This window comes from Lithobates pipiens, unplaced genomic scaffold (assembly GCF_037356315.1).
Source record: "Lithobates pipiens isolate NorthernLeopardFrog02 unplaced genomic scaffold, aLitPip1_a1.2 Scaffold_23, whole genome shotgun sequence".
NCBI classification, from domain to species: Eukaryota; Metazoa; Chordata; class Amphibia; order Anura; family Ranidae; genus Lithobates; species Lithobates pipiens.
The window spans coordinates 193,906,599-193,922,052 of record NW_027507785.1 but is presented as its reverse complement, the minus strand read 5'-3'; the positions used below and the strand labels follow the sequence as shown (position 1 = coordinate 193,922,052).

The following is a 15,454-nucleotide window of genomic DNA, read 5'->3' as shown; positions in this document are numbered from 1 at the left end:
CTCTTTGTGAGGAGGCAACTAGGAGCATGACTGCTTATCCCTGAACTTGGATACAATTGTTTGCATTTGTAAAGAACACTTACCTTAAACCACTGGTTAGGCTATGGACACAGTAGGGCTCAGAAGAGCAGAAGTCTACTTTAATTTTTTTATATGGCAAGAAGCCTGTTTCTTCTGTTTGTAAAATATCCTGTGGAATAAATATGATGTTTGTCCCTGCATTGAGTCTGATCCCCTACAACAGGGGTAGGCAACCTCGACAATCCAGCTGTGGTGAAACTATAAATCCCATCATGCCTGTGATTGTCAGGGTCTTGCAATGTCTCATGGGACTTGTAGTTTCAAAACAGCTGGATGGCCGAGGTTGCCTACCCCTGCCCTACAATATGCATACAGTATCTCACAAAAGTGAGTGCACCCCACATTTTTGTAAATAATTTTATTATATCTTTTCATGTGACAACGCTGAAGACACTTTTCTACAATGTAAAGTAGTGAGTGTACAGCTTGTATAACAGTGTAAATTTACTGTCCCTCAAAATAACTCAACACATAGCCATTAATGTCTAAACTGCTGGCAACAAGAGTGAGTACACCCCTAAGTGAAAATGTCCAAATTGGACCCAAAGCATAACATTTTGGGTAGCCACCAGTGCCGGGACAAGGTCAGCTAGAGCCCAGGGCAAACATGACAACCCCCCCCCAAGATGTATGAGTATTATATGTCAACATTAAAAAAAAATTGCACTAATCTGCATGCTTTCCCTCTAAGCATACATTCCCCCTCCTCCCTCCTCCCAGTACAAATCCACTTCCCCTGATGAAATCCCCCCAGCATAAATCCCCCCACCAGATAAATCACCCCTCCTAGCATAAATCTTCTACCACTCAAGTCCCTCAAAGTTCCTCTCTGAGTACACAACCCCCCCCCAATCCCCACTCCCAGCACAAATCCCCCCATTCTTCTCCTAGCAATAATCCCCCCCAACCTACTCTTAGCACAGATTGCCCCTCCTAGCACAAATACCCTCCATTCATTCCTACTAGCACTAATCCCCCCATATCGCCTCTGCTAGTACAAACCCTCCAAATCCCCCCCAACACAAAACCTCCTAAAACACTACTTCTAGTACACCCCCCAAATTCCCCCCTCCCTCCAATCTTCTTGTTGCGTCCCCCCATCTCACATGATACCACAGTGCCCAGGGCAACCACCCCTCCTATCCACCCTTTGTCCCAGCCCTGGTGGCCACCATTATTTTCCAGCACTGCCTTAAAGTGGTTGTAAACCCTTACAAATCACTTTGACCTACAGGTAAGCCTAGATTAAGGCTTACCTGTAGGTCCAAGAAATATCTCCTAAACCTACACGGTTTAGGAGATATTTACTAAAAGACAGTCACAGCTGTCTACGGTGCACTATCGCCGTTAGCAGCATGCCGCTGCACGGTCTCTATAATTAAGAAACCTGACTAGCAGCGGCCTTGGTGGAGAGCCTGAGGGTCTTGTTCCTGTGTGAACCCTGTGTGCTCTCTCCACAACATATGGAGAGAGGGGGGGGGGTTGGATCACCCAAAGAAAGCAGAGATTTAAAGCGGGAGTTCCACCGTTTTTTTTTTGTTTGCTTTTAAAAGTCAGCAGCCACAAATACTGCAGCTGCTGACTTTTAAAATAAGGACACTTACCCACCCAGCGCTCCCGTGATGTCGGCACCCAAAGCCGATCTCTCGATCGGCTCTCGAGTGCTGTCGACGCCATCTTAGGTATGGGAATCAGGAAGTAGAGCCTTGCGGCTTCACTTCCCGGTTCCCTACTGCGCATGTGCGAGTCACGCTGCGCAATAAGGATGGTCCCTGCTGTCTCTGGGAGCAGACAGCGGGGGACCCGCAGGAAGTGGCGTAAATATTCGCAGATTCTGCGGATATCTATGCCGGAAGTGGGTGCAAATACCTGTACTATACAGGTATCTGCACCCCCCTCCCCCCTGAAAGGTGCCAATTGTGGCGCCGGAGGGGGGGAGGGTTCCAATGAGTGGAAGCTCCACTTTAGGATGGAGCTCCGCTTTAAATAACTTTTCAGCAAATGTGGTTGTGGCAGTTCCCTCAGCCCCTTCTAGCAGCCCCACCGTCCTCACATTGCGCCATCTTTGCCTGTCCTCCACGTCATCTGCTCTGTGTCGGCGTAACCTTACCATATCTCTGAGCTCTGCCAGTTGTGAGCTTTGGGTGTCAGAAATGCGATCCTCTGCCATGTTGAGTCTGCCTCTAATTTTGTCCAAATTATGCCTAATGAGATTGCACTCTGAGGCCAAATAATCAATGCAGCCCATAAGCTCCAATTTTGATGCCGCTATGGCTTCCAGGATCCGTCCGGTAATGTCTGCTGCATCCACCTCAATCTCCAGTGACAACTGTGGGGAGAGCTCCAGTTCCTGGGACATGTGCGCCTGCTGCTCCAATCCTCGTGGCCTGCAGTCTGGCGTGCTGTAAGGTGGACACAGGAACCAAGGTGGAGTGGCAATGGAGCTGCCTCTGATTTAAATGCGGCTGCGGGCGTGCAGTAATGGTATAAATCCGGGTAAAAGTCGGTCAAACTGGCTGAAATCTGAGTAATGTTCAGGAGAATAGCCAGAGCTCCAAGAAGACACGCCTTGCCTCGATTACATCTGGTCACGCCCCCGTACATCTTGTATAACAGTGTAAATTTGCTGTCCCCTCAAAATAACTGTAACTAAATAACTATAACACTATTAATGTCTAAACCGCTGGCAACAAAAGTGAGTACGCTCCACTAAGTGAAAATTACCAAATTGGGCCCAAAATGTCAATATTTTGTGTGACCACCATTATTTTCCAGCACTGCCTTAACCCTCTAGGGCATGGAGTTCACCAGAGCTTCACAGGTTGTCACTGGAGTTCTCTTCCACTCCTCCATGATGACATCACAGAGCTGGTGGATGTTGAAGACCTTGCGCTCCTCCACCTTCCGTTTGAGGATGCCACACAGATGCTCAATAGGGTTTAGGTCTGGAGACATGCTTGACCTGTCAATCACCTTTATCCTCAGCTTCTTTAGCAAGGCACTGCGGCCCAGTCTCCAAAGGGAGGGGTTCATGCTCTGCTTCATTATGTCACAGTATATGTTGGCATTCATGGTTCCCTCGATGAACTGTAGCTCCCCAGTGCCAGCAACACTCGTGCAACCCCAGACCATGACACTCCCACCACCATGCTTGACTGACTGTAGGCAAGACACACTTGTCTTTGTACTCCCTACCTGATTGCCGCCACAGGCTTGACACCATCTGAACCATATAAGTTTGTCTTGGTCTCATCAGACCACAGGACATGGTTCCAGTAACTCATGTCCTTAGTCTGCTTGTCTTTAGCAAAGTGTTTGCGGGCTTTCTTGTGCATCATCTTTAGAAGAGTCTTTCAGACCAAATTGTTGCAGTGTGCAGGGCATGGTCTGAGCACTGACAGGCTGACCCCCCACCCCTTTAACCTCTGCAGCAATCATTTCCCAAAGACCACTGGATATGACGCTAAGCACATGTACTCCACTTCTTTGGTCGACGATGGTGATGCCTGTTCTGAGTGGAACCTGTCCTGTTAAACCGCTGCATGGTCTTGGCCACCGCGCTGCAGCTCAGTTTCAGGGTCTTGGCAGTCCTCTTATAGCCCAAGCCAACTTTATGTAGAGCAACAATTTTTTTTTTCAGATCATCAGGGAGTTCTTTGCTATGAGGTGCCATGTTGAACTTCCAGTGACCAGTATGAGAGAGTGAGAGCGATAACACCAAATTTAACACACCTGCTCCCCATTCACACCTGAGACCTTGTAACACTAACGAGTCGCATGACACGGCTAATTGGGCCCATTTTCACTTAGGGGTGTACTCACTTTTATTGCCAGCGGTTTAGACATTAATGACTGTGTGTGTTATTTTGAGGGGACAGCAAAATTACACTGCTACAATGTAAAGTAGTGAGTGTACAGTTTGTATAACAAAGTGCCTTTTCTTCAGTGTTGTCACATGAAAAGATATAATAAAATATTTACAAAATATGAGGGGTGTACACACTTTTCTGAGATAGTGTGTGTGTGTGTGTGTGTGTATAAAATAATGTTTGGGGATTCAAAGTAATTTTCTAGCAAACAAAAGTAGAATTTTGCATGTAGGAGAGAAGTTGGGAAGTTGTTAAAGTGCACTTTAACAGTTCAGCTATTGCATGCCATGGAGCTCTGAATCAGAATCTAAACATTTCTAAACATTAATCTGAAACGGGGTACTGTAGTATGCAATTTCAACCAGCTCTTGCTGTTGACTGCTTTGTCCCCTCATGCCTTCTCTGTATTATTGGTCATTAACCACTTAGCGACCACCGCCCGCCATCGTTACAAGTCGGCTGTTTGAAGAGGGATATTGTTGTTATGGCAGCAGCTAGCTTCCAAAACCCGGTATCTTCTTCTTCAACGGGCAGTCCACTTTCAGATAAAAGCGGTCTCTGCGGCAGCGGCGGAGGAGATCGTGTCTGCTCCCATCTGTGCTGAGTGAGGTCTCCATACCATTGCAGGGTGGAAGCGACGTGAAAACGTCACTTCTGCCCATAGCTCTAATGCCGCGTACACACAATCAGACTATCCGGCGGATTTAGTCCGGTGGACAACCTGCAGGACTTTGCAGCGGAGGTTCGCCGGACTTTCCCGAGTGGACCTGCCCACACACAACCAGACTTTTCCGGCGGACAATCCGTCGGACTATGGCGGGAGTCTGCCGGACTTTTGAAATGAACGGACTTGCCCACACACGGAGTAAAGTCAGTTCATTTTGAACGTGGCTCCAGGTAGATGGAACTAGCTAAAGAAGTGAATTTTGCTGCCTCCATCGGCGAGATTGACACCTTGCGAGCCCCGTCGCCTGGTATGGATTTAAAGGGGAACCCCTACGCTGAAGAAAACGGATCGGGGTCCCCCCAAAGTCCATAGCAGACCCTTATCCGAGCACGCAGCCCCCGGCCGGTCAGGACAGGATGTGGGGATGAGCACCCCCCTCCTGAGCCGTACCAGGCCACGTGCCATCAACATGGGGGGTGCTTTGGGAAAGGGGGGCCCTGCGGCCCCCCCACCCCAAAGCACCTTGTCCCCATGTTGATGAGGACAAGGGCCTCTTCCCGACAACCCTGGCCGTTGGTTGTCAGGGTCTGCGGGCGGGGGGCTTATCAGAATCCAGGAGCCCCCCTTTAACCACTTCCCACCTGGCCAATGCACATATACTGCCGGGTGGGAGCCGTCTACTTCTGATAGGACGTTCAGGAACGTCCTTCAGAAGGAGCGTGCCCACGCAGCGGCGTGATCCCGATGTGCTCGTGTCACCTGGACACGGCGCATCTCAGATCGGCAGGAGGGCTCTGTGATTGGCCCTCCTGATCACATGACGGCCGTGTCCAATCACGGCCGTCATGTGATGTAAACAAACAGCCGGTTGCTAGGCAATCGGCTCCTCCTCTCCTCACACAGAAGTCATCGCTGAGGAGAGGAGAGCAGATCGCTGCAGCCGGCTGATGATCAGTGAGTATGAGCTGTTTTTTACAGCTTTTTACTCACTGATCATCAGTCTAGTGTAAACACACAACACACCACACAGTATAAACACAATGTCCCCAAAACACACATGTCCCCAAAACATACATCTCCCCAAATAATAAAAACACATGTCCCACTAAAATCACATGTCCCAATGATTATCTGCACACATATGTATGTGATCACCTGCACACATATGTACATGATCATTTGCGTACATATGTCCGTGATCACACAAACCAATTATTATACACTTAACGGAATTTTTTTTTACCAAAAACATGTAGCAGAATACATTTTGGCTTAAATTTATGACAAAATTTGATTTTATTGGATTTCTTTTAAAATAGAAAAAAGAAAATATTGTTTTTTTTTCAAATTTCCACTTTTTTTGCGCTTATAGCGCACAAAATAAAAAACGTAGTCGTGAATAAATAACACCAAAATAAAGCTCTATTTGTGCAAACAAAATGTTAAAAATTTCATTTGGGTACAGTGTAGCATGACCGCGCAATTGTCACTGAAAGCGCTAGAGCGATGAAAGCTGAAAATAGGGCTGGGAAGGAAGGGGGCGAAAGTGCCCTGTATTGAAGTGGTTAATAAGGGGGCCCCCAGATTCCGGCCCCCTACCCTATGTGAATGAGTATGGGGTACATGGTACCCCTACCCATTCACCTGGGGAAAAAAGTATAAATAAAAAACACACCACAGGTTTTTAAAATACTTTATTAGACAGCTCCGGGGATCTTCTCTTCTTCCGTCTTCCTGGATCTTCTTGCCGGACTCGGAAGAAGTCGGAAGAAGACCCCCGGACGGCGGCGGCAACAGAGAGAGCCAGGCTCCTCCGCTAGTAAAAGAGCTAGCAGAAGATAGCGGAGGAGCCCGGCTCTCTCCTTCGTCACCGCCATCCGGGGGTCTTCCTCCGACTTCAGGGTCTTGTCCTGTTCTTCGGGGGTCTTGTTTCGCTCTTCGGTTCTTCTTGCCGGGCCTCCGCTTTCTTCTTCCAGCTCTTTTACTAGCGTTAGCCCGGTCTTCTGTCGCCGAAGAGATGGAGGCCGCGCCATTGATTTCCTTCGCTAGTCCTGTCTACCTGGAGCCACGTTCAAAATTAACGGACTTTTCTCCATGTGTGGGCAAGTCCATTAATTTCAAAAGTCCGGCGGACTAGCACACAGACAGGCGAATTGTCCGGCTGACAATTTTGAGTCAAAACTTCTTTCTAAGCCCGAAAAAGTCTGCCGGAGCCCACACACGGGCAGATTGTCCGGCGAACTCTGGTTCTCATATTTAAGAGGTCCTATCATGCTTTTTTCTATTACAAGGGATGTTTACATTCCTTGTAATAGGAATAAAAGTGACACAATTTTTTTTTCAAAAGAACAGTGTAAAAATAAAAAGTAAAAAGGTAAAATAAATAAGAAAAAAACCTAGAAAATGTAAAACGCACCCTGTTTTGCCGAGCTCGCGTGCGGAACCGAATGCATACGTGAGTAGCGGCCGCACATGAAAATGGTGTTCAAACCACACGTGAGGTATCGCCCCAATCGGTAGAGTGGGAGCAAAAATTCTAGCCCTACACCTCCTCTGTAACTTAAAACATGCAACCTGTAGAATTTTTTTTAAACACTGCATATGGAGATTTTTAAGGGTAAAAGTTTGTCGCCATTCCACGAGCGGGCACAACATTGAAATGTGACATGTTGGGTATCAATTTACTCAGCGTAACATCAACCCTTACAATATAAAACAAAATTAAGCTAACTTTAATGTTTTATTTTTTAATTCAAAATAGTGTATTTTTTCCCCAAAAAAGTGCGCTTGTAAGACCACTGCGCAAATATGGTGTTACAAAAAGTATTGCAACGACCGCCATTTTATTCTCTAGGGTAAACTAAGGAAAGGTGTCAACGTCTCTGGTCTCCTATCAGAGATGTCAACGAGGAGTGTGTGAGCAGGGGGACTATCACGGGGCACAAATAATGATAAAACAGCTATGACCAGAACAATAATTTACATAAAAACTATTTATTAAAGTTACATAGATATAACATCTTGAGATATAAGTCACAGATTCGTAGGGAAGGGTGAGGTAAATCGACTAGTTTCGCTTCACAGCTTCTTCAGGATATTACCTACAACTAAAAATACATTCATTTAGTATAAAAATTATTATTATTATTATAATCACAGTGTGTTGCATATAATCATTTCAATACGGAGAGATAATTACAAAGATTAAAGTGAGAGCGTATTCTTACCTATCCACCCCTGTCCCAGCATCAGGCCAAATCCGACTGAGGGAGGAAGAAAGAATCTTACCCGGCGACTGGGAGGGGAAATTTCCCCAAACGTCGACCTAGATCCAAATGTAGATACCATTCACTGGACAGAAAGAAACAGAGGACATAGAACACACTCATATAAAGGGATATAAGTTGTGAAAGAAAGGGAGACGCATTCCCTAAGTGCAGAGAAATGGTGAGTATTAATATATGTGGCTCTAAGAGTAAATGAGAACCTACTAGTGGTCATTATTCATCATTATTTATAAGGAACAGGATCTGAGAAATAAGTCAGAGAATGTAGAATCCATTACCAAGTCCGGTGGGTATCACCGTCAAGTTCAAAACATTAGTGACCCACAGAGAAAGTGAGAAAGTGATACTGTCACCCTATAATCACCAAAGTGGGGGTCAAAGGGACCGAAACAGATATTCAGTTATAGTTACCCTTTTATTTAGGTATTAAGGGAAACATGGATCCCAGGAGGTGCATGAATGGTCTCTGTAGACCAATGATGGTAAATGCAGGGAGTATCAGTGGGCAACGGATGGACACAGTTCCCCATTAGAATCAGTTGGTTAGTACAGACCACTCTATACTCGGGTAGAGCAGCAGAAACACCACTGTCAAAAATATAAATAGGTAGCATTTTAGAAAATAGATAAATGTTATGTGGTCAGATGTCTGGTAAATTCTGTTACTCACCGATACTTTAAACCCTGTATCTACTCCGGGGCCAGTCGGCACACGGGGATGGCGGATCCACCGCCCTTTTATACCCCTCAACCCCGCCGCGACCTCTGCGCCGTGTCGCCGGCGCATGACGTAGACGGGGTCAGTGGCCTGAACAGTGCGCGCACTACAATCATCCCGCGCATGCGCTACGTAGGCCAGGACACCAAAAACATGGCCGCGCCTAGTCAAGTCATGCATCGGCCCTGGTGTAACCCGGGTCCACAGCGCACGCGCGGGACACAAATGTGTGCGCCTGCGATGACTATCGAAAGGAAATCTTACCTCTCAAGTCGTCCGCAAGGGGGGAGAAAAAGGAACAGCGACCCCGCCATCCAGGCCATAAATGGACCGCCGCCCTCTCCCACCTCCAGGCCACACCAATCGCCGGGAAGAAGTCCCCCCACACACCAGGGATCCCCTGGCCAGCTGCTGAAACAAAAAATGGACTCAAGAAAGATGGCAAGAAGACGCTGTCACATCACAATATACAAAAAATATATATAAATCTACAGCACATAATATTTATTTAAACAAAGTATACATATAACTAACAACTTATATTAAATAGAAACTATTAATGCTAATGCTGATAAAGACATAGGGTCTTGTCCTATCCAGTTTACAGGGACAGGGATGGCAAAAGGGCGATACATCAGGACGCTCCAGGCCAATCGCAGGAAGGTTACACCAAATGACTGCTGGAAAGTTTACACCATGGCTAGACATAACAGATGAATGGCTCTAAAAATTGAAAAATTATAGAAAGGCTTTAAAAGAGTTGGTTTGTTGAGGCCTGGAGGCACAAGTGCATTCAGTTTTTCGATCCATAGCGCTTCTTTTTGTAGTAAAATTTTATCCCTGTTGCCTCCTCTGATATCAACCGAAACCACCTCAAGTGCCAAAAATTTCGTTGTCCCTAGTTCAAAACGATGATGTAACCCGATGTGTCGGCCAATGGTAATTTTCCATTGGTTGTATAGTATATATGATCTCCCACTCTCTGCCTGAATTCGCGAATAGTCTTGCCAATAGCATTAGATATACGATGCCAGTGGTGCCACAATCTGCTGAGGACTGTAAACTTTTTCTTGTTCGAAGATCAGTATTTTTTGCAAGTACAGGGTGTTGCCATGGGCACTTCTTGTGCCCCCTCCTATGCAAACCTATATTTAGGCGCCTGGGAGAGATATATATTTTCGAGTGATTTATTTCAAGCCCACACAGAGCATATTTTATGCTGGTTCTAGATTTATAGATGACCTGTTCATAGTCTGGACAGGTTCAAATAACGGACTTTGTTGAATTAATTAATCAAAACGATTTAAATCTACGATTTACGGTATCCTCGGATTCCCGAGAGATCCCTTTCTTAGACTTACGTATTTTCAAAAATCCAGATGGCTCTCTTGAAACAAATTTATATCGGAAATCAACTGCCGGTAACACTCTGTTACATGCATCCAGTGCCCACCCTAAATCCCTTGTACGGAGTATCCCGTATGCACAATATTTACGGCTTCGCCGGAATTGCACACGGGACAAAGATTTCTTCATACAGGCAGGAGCCCTTAGAGAACGTTTACTACTTAGAGGTTATTCTCCAACTAATCTACGAAAGGCCTTTAACCAGGCCATGGATCGTACAAGGACATCTCTACTGTACCCTAATCCAAAAAGATCTAGGGCAGAAACAGTTAAAATTATTACACAGTACTCAGCCCATCATAGTCCCCTCAGAACTATACTCACCAAACACTGGCACTTACCGTATATACTCGAGTATAAGCCGAGATTTTCAGCCCCTTTTTTAGGGCTGAAAGTGCCCCCCTCAGCTTATACTCGAGTCACCGCCGTCTGCCTACACGATCAGCGTGTCGTGCAGACAGACGGCGGCCATTCTACTATTCAAAAGCTGCGCCTCCCTGTCTGTGATAGGCGGAACACTCAATTTCCCAGCAGTCAGTGGTCCGCCTATCACGGACATCCGCTCATCCTCATACTACGGACGAGGATGAGAGGATGTCCGTGATAGGCGGAACACTGACTGCTGGAAAATTGAGTGTTCCGCCTATCACAGACGGAGGCGCGGCTTTTGAACAGTGGAATGGCCGCCGTCTGTCACAGACGAGAAGAGGTGCGGCGATCCTGGCATGTTTTTACATGCAGATCGCTGCAGAAGGACAAAGGCACAGGACACAGGGATGGACGGACACACAGGGATGGACGGACACACAGGGATGGACAGGCATGTCTCACCCTCGGCTTATACACGAGTCAATACGTTTTCCCATTTTTTTTGTGGTAAATTAGGGGCCTCGGCTTATATTCGGATCGACCTATACTCGAGTATATACGGTACTTACAGAAAATCATGTGCTTACACAATATGTGAGGGAAACCCCTGAAATTGTTTTCCGTAAAGCCAGATCACTCAGAGACCAGTTGACTAGTAGTCACTATCGGACTGAATCCACTCATCGATCCACCCAGAGGGGTACTTTTCCTAGTGGCCAATGTTCTATGTGTCCCTGGATTTATTCCGGAACAACAGTTACTCTCCCAAATGGAGAAAACTACACATTACAGTCCTCAGCAGATTGTGGCACCACTGGCATTGTATATCTAATGCTATGCCATTGTGGGGCCTTTTATATTGGCAAGACTATTCGCGAATTCAGGCAGAGAGTGGGAGATCATATATACTATACAACCAATGGAAAATTAACTACCATTGGCCGACACATCGGGTTACATCATTGTTTTGAACTAGGGACAACGAAATTTTTGGCACTTGAGGTGATTTCGGTTGATATCAGAGGAGGCAACAGGGATAAAATTTTACTACAAAAAGAAGCGCTATGGATCGAAAAACTGAATGCACGTGTGCCTCCAGGCCTCAACGAAACCAACTCTTTTAAAGCCTTTCTATAATTTTTCAATTTTTAGAGCCATTCATCTGTTATGTCTAGCCATGGTGTAAACTTTCCAGCAGTCATTTGGTGTAACCTTCCTGCGATTGGCCTGGAGCGTCCTGATGTATCGCCCTTTTGCCATCCCTGTCCCTGTAAACTGGATAGGACACGACCCTATGTCTTTATCAGCATTAGCATTAATAGTTTCTATTTAATATAAGTTGTTAGTTATATGTATACTTTGTTTAATTAAATATTATGTGCTGTAGATTTATATATATTTTTTGTATATTGTGATGTGACAGCGTCTTCTTGCCATCTTTCTCGAGTCCATTTTTTGTTTCAGCAGCTGGCCAGGGGATCCCTGGTGTGTGGGGGGACTTCTTCCCGGCGATTGGTGTGGCCTGGAGGTGGGAGAGGGCGGCGGTCCATTTATGGCCTGGATGGCGGGGTCGCTGTTCCTTTTTCTCCCCCCTTGCGGACGACTCGAGAGGTAAGATTTCCTTTCGATAGTCAGCACAGGCGCACACATTTGTGTCCCGCGCGTGCGCTGTGGACCCGGGTTACACCAGGGCCGATGCACGACTTGACCAGGCGTGGCCATGTTTTTGGTGTCCTGGCCTACGTAGCGCATGCGCGGGATGATTGTAGTGCGCGCACTGTTCAGGCCACTGACCCCGTCTACGTCATGCGCCGGCGACACGCAGAGGTCGCGGCGGGGTTGAGGGGTATAAAAGGGCGGTGGATCCGCCATCCCCGTGTGCCGACTGGCCCCGAAGTAAATACAGGGTTTAAAGTATCGGTGAGTAACGGAATTTACCAGACATCTGACCACATAACATTTATCTATTTTCTAAAATGCTACCTATTTATATTTTTGACAGTGGTGTTTCTGCTGCTCTACCCGAGTATAGAGTGGTCTGTACTAACCAACTGATTCTAATGGGGAACTGTGTCCATCCGTTGCCCACTGATACTCCCTGCATTTACCATCATTGGTCTACAGAGACCATTCATGCACCTCCTGGGATCCATGTTTCCCTTAATACCTAAATAAAAGGGTAACTATAACTCAATATCTGTTTCGGTCCCTTCGACCCCCACTTTGGTGATTATAGGGTGACAGTATCACTTTCTCACTTTCTCTGTGGGTCACTAATGTTTTGAACATGACGGTGATACCCACCGGACTTGGTAATGGGTTCTACATTCTCTGACTTATTTCTCAGATCCTGTTCCTTATAAATAATGATGAATAATGACCACTAGTAGGCTCTCATTTACTCTTAGAGCCACATATATTAATACTCACCATTTCTCTGCACTTAGGGAATGCGTCTCCCTTTCTTTCACAACTTATATCCCTTTATATGAGTGTGTTCTATGTCCTCTCTGTTTCTTTCTGTCCAGTGAATGGTATCTACATTTGGATCTAGGTCGACGTTTGGGGAAATTTCCCCTCCCAGTCGCCGGGTAAGATTCTTTCTTCCTTCCTCAGTCGGATTTGGCCTGATGCTGGGAAAAGGGTGGATAGGTAAGAATACGCTCTCACTTTAATCTTTGTAATTATCTCTCCGTATTGAAATGATTATATGCAACACACTGTGATTATAATAATAATTTTTATACTAAATGAATGTATTTTTAGATGTGGGTAATATCCTTAAGAAGCTGTGAAGCTAAACTAGTCGATATACCTCACCCTTCCCTACGAATCTGTGACTTATATCTCAAGATGTTATATCTATGTAACTTTAATAAATAGTTTTTATGTAAATTATTGTTCTGGTCATAGCCGTTTTATCATTATTTGTGCCCCGTGATAGTCCCCCTGCTCACACACTCCTCGTTGACATCTCTGATAGGAGACCAGAGACTTTGACACCTTTCCTTAGTTTATCTGATTGGGATGAGGGTGCACATTATTAGTTTATGATTTACTTATGAAGCCATCCATTACTTATTCTCTAGGGTGTTAGAAAAAAAAAAGCTTTAAAGCTTTTCTGACATGATACAAAAGTTTTTAAGTAGTGTTCTTAAAATTTCAGTATTTGGTAACATTTAAGTGTCTCTGTAAGTGCAAAAAGTAAAGAAATGGCTAATGTATTCTGACATTTTGTATACAGGTTCTGAATTCTGTTTTGGATCAAACTTTGAGAACTGCCAAGAACATTCAAAAAACTACAGAGAAAATGATGCAAAGACTGACAGAAGATCTGGTTAATAGTACTTTCCGTCATAGTTCTCGCATTGACTAATTTACAGAGTCCCGTCAGCCATGAGACATTTACTTCCAATCAGCTGCCAACTATTTACTGCATTCATCCTGCCACCTGGACCAACAATAGCTACTACTCCCATGTCCAGAATAACTCTAATATCCACAATAAAAAGAAATGAAACAGAAATGTGATGTTTCTGCATTGTATATCCTGTATGTTTCTTGGGTGAGACATCGTTATGTGCTTAACATAATATGTACTGACATTAAGGGCCTAAATCAAGAATAAAATGCAGGAACAGTTAGTTGCCAGTATATGCCTTGACATATCTTGTTGACCACCCTGGGGCCTGATTCCCTGATTTACCAGTTTAGACTTCAAGAAGGAACGTCAAGCACTAATTTATTCTGTCCTGCCTCCCAGAAATCATTATTATTTAGCCAGGCCCATCACATTGGAGGACTAATAATGAATTGCTAGAGGTAGGAGAGGATGGGTCTGCTCCTGACATCCCTTCCTAAAACAAAGTTTATTAGAGCTCTCAGGTTTCAGGAAGACAAGTGTGCAAAGGTATATAAGGCACCTAAGGGTGCAATTTGTTACACCAAATCCACGCCATGTCTCAATTCACTTAACTCAAATATATTGGGTTTGACTGAACTTCCAGAGGCTGCAGTGTTTTAGGAAACACAATATTGTGCATGATACACGTATATAGTAAAAAAAAGTTGCATCCAATTTGGTATATTTACGGGTTATAATTGTCTGGCCGAAATGTTCCTGAATTTACAATATATGCAAAGAAATTCTCACCACTTTGCTGCAGCATAATTTCTCATAAAAAAAGATGCTGCAGATACATAAATCCATTACTAGAGAGATTCTCATTTATTCTTATAGCTAACCATGTGTATACACTATGCAGATGGCTCTGTTGCTACACTGTAATACAAAAGAAACACTGCATTTACCAATTTCTGTGTGGCATCTTTTCAATTTAAAAGGAAAGCTCATTAATGTGTATAGTACACATGGTTAGCAATAACAATAAATTATCTAAGTAACCGTGCTAATGGAAATCAAGTGTACAAAAATTGTCAGCCGCTAACACGCCATGAGATATTTACCACAGCAAACAGTACATACAACCAATATGTTGCACTTCACCAAAAATGAATACTGCATATATCTAATAAACAAGGTGAATACAAATCAACACAAACAAGTCCATAAAAATCTATAAAAGAAAGTGCTCAGCGCCTAAACCCAGTCTTCCTTTTGTGCCTTTCACATTGCAAGTGTCTCTACCACCAAAAGCAAACAGAAATGCTTATAAGATATGCATGATTCACAAATTTATAGAGAAGTCATACAAAGCATAGTATTATAATGTACGTTGTCAAGCCAGGTCTCACACTTTCCTCCTACAATTACAAAAGAGGGATCCCGGCTCCCAAAGTCCTTCTCAGCAGTTACTCCATGCTTGCAAGTATGTGGAAACAAAAAGGAAACCAGGAACTCCAGATAGCGTGAAAACTGACTAGTAATTCATTAAGAACACTAAAATTGCACTTACAATGTAGACAAAGCAGCACTGTATAAAGACACGGGTAAGAGACTTCACTTCTGGGGTCATTTCAAGTAAACCTGATGATGTCACAACAAGCGTCAGCTGATGCGTTATGTCATAAATGACATCTTCCAGGGCACAAAGGG

The 15,454-nt window shown here is 44.8% G+C and overlaps 1 protein-coding gene across 1 annotated transcript in view; it reads left to right on the top strand.

Annotated features, from left to right (window-relative positions):
- AKNAD1 (AKNA domain containing 1) overlaps positions 1–13,924 on the top strand; it is a 159,641-nt gene extending 145,717 nt beyond the window's left edge. The window contains exon 18 of the mRNA XM_077452713.1: positions 13,643–13,924. Within this exon, the coding sequence (XP_077308839.1) occupies positions 13,643–13,774 (132 nt within the window). The 3' untranslated portion in view covers positions 13,775–13,924. The remainder of the gene's footprint in view (positions 1–13,642) is intronic.
- The last annotated feature ends 1,530 nt before the right edge of the window (positions 13,925–15,454 follow it).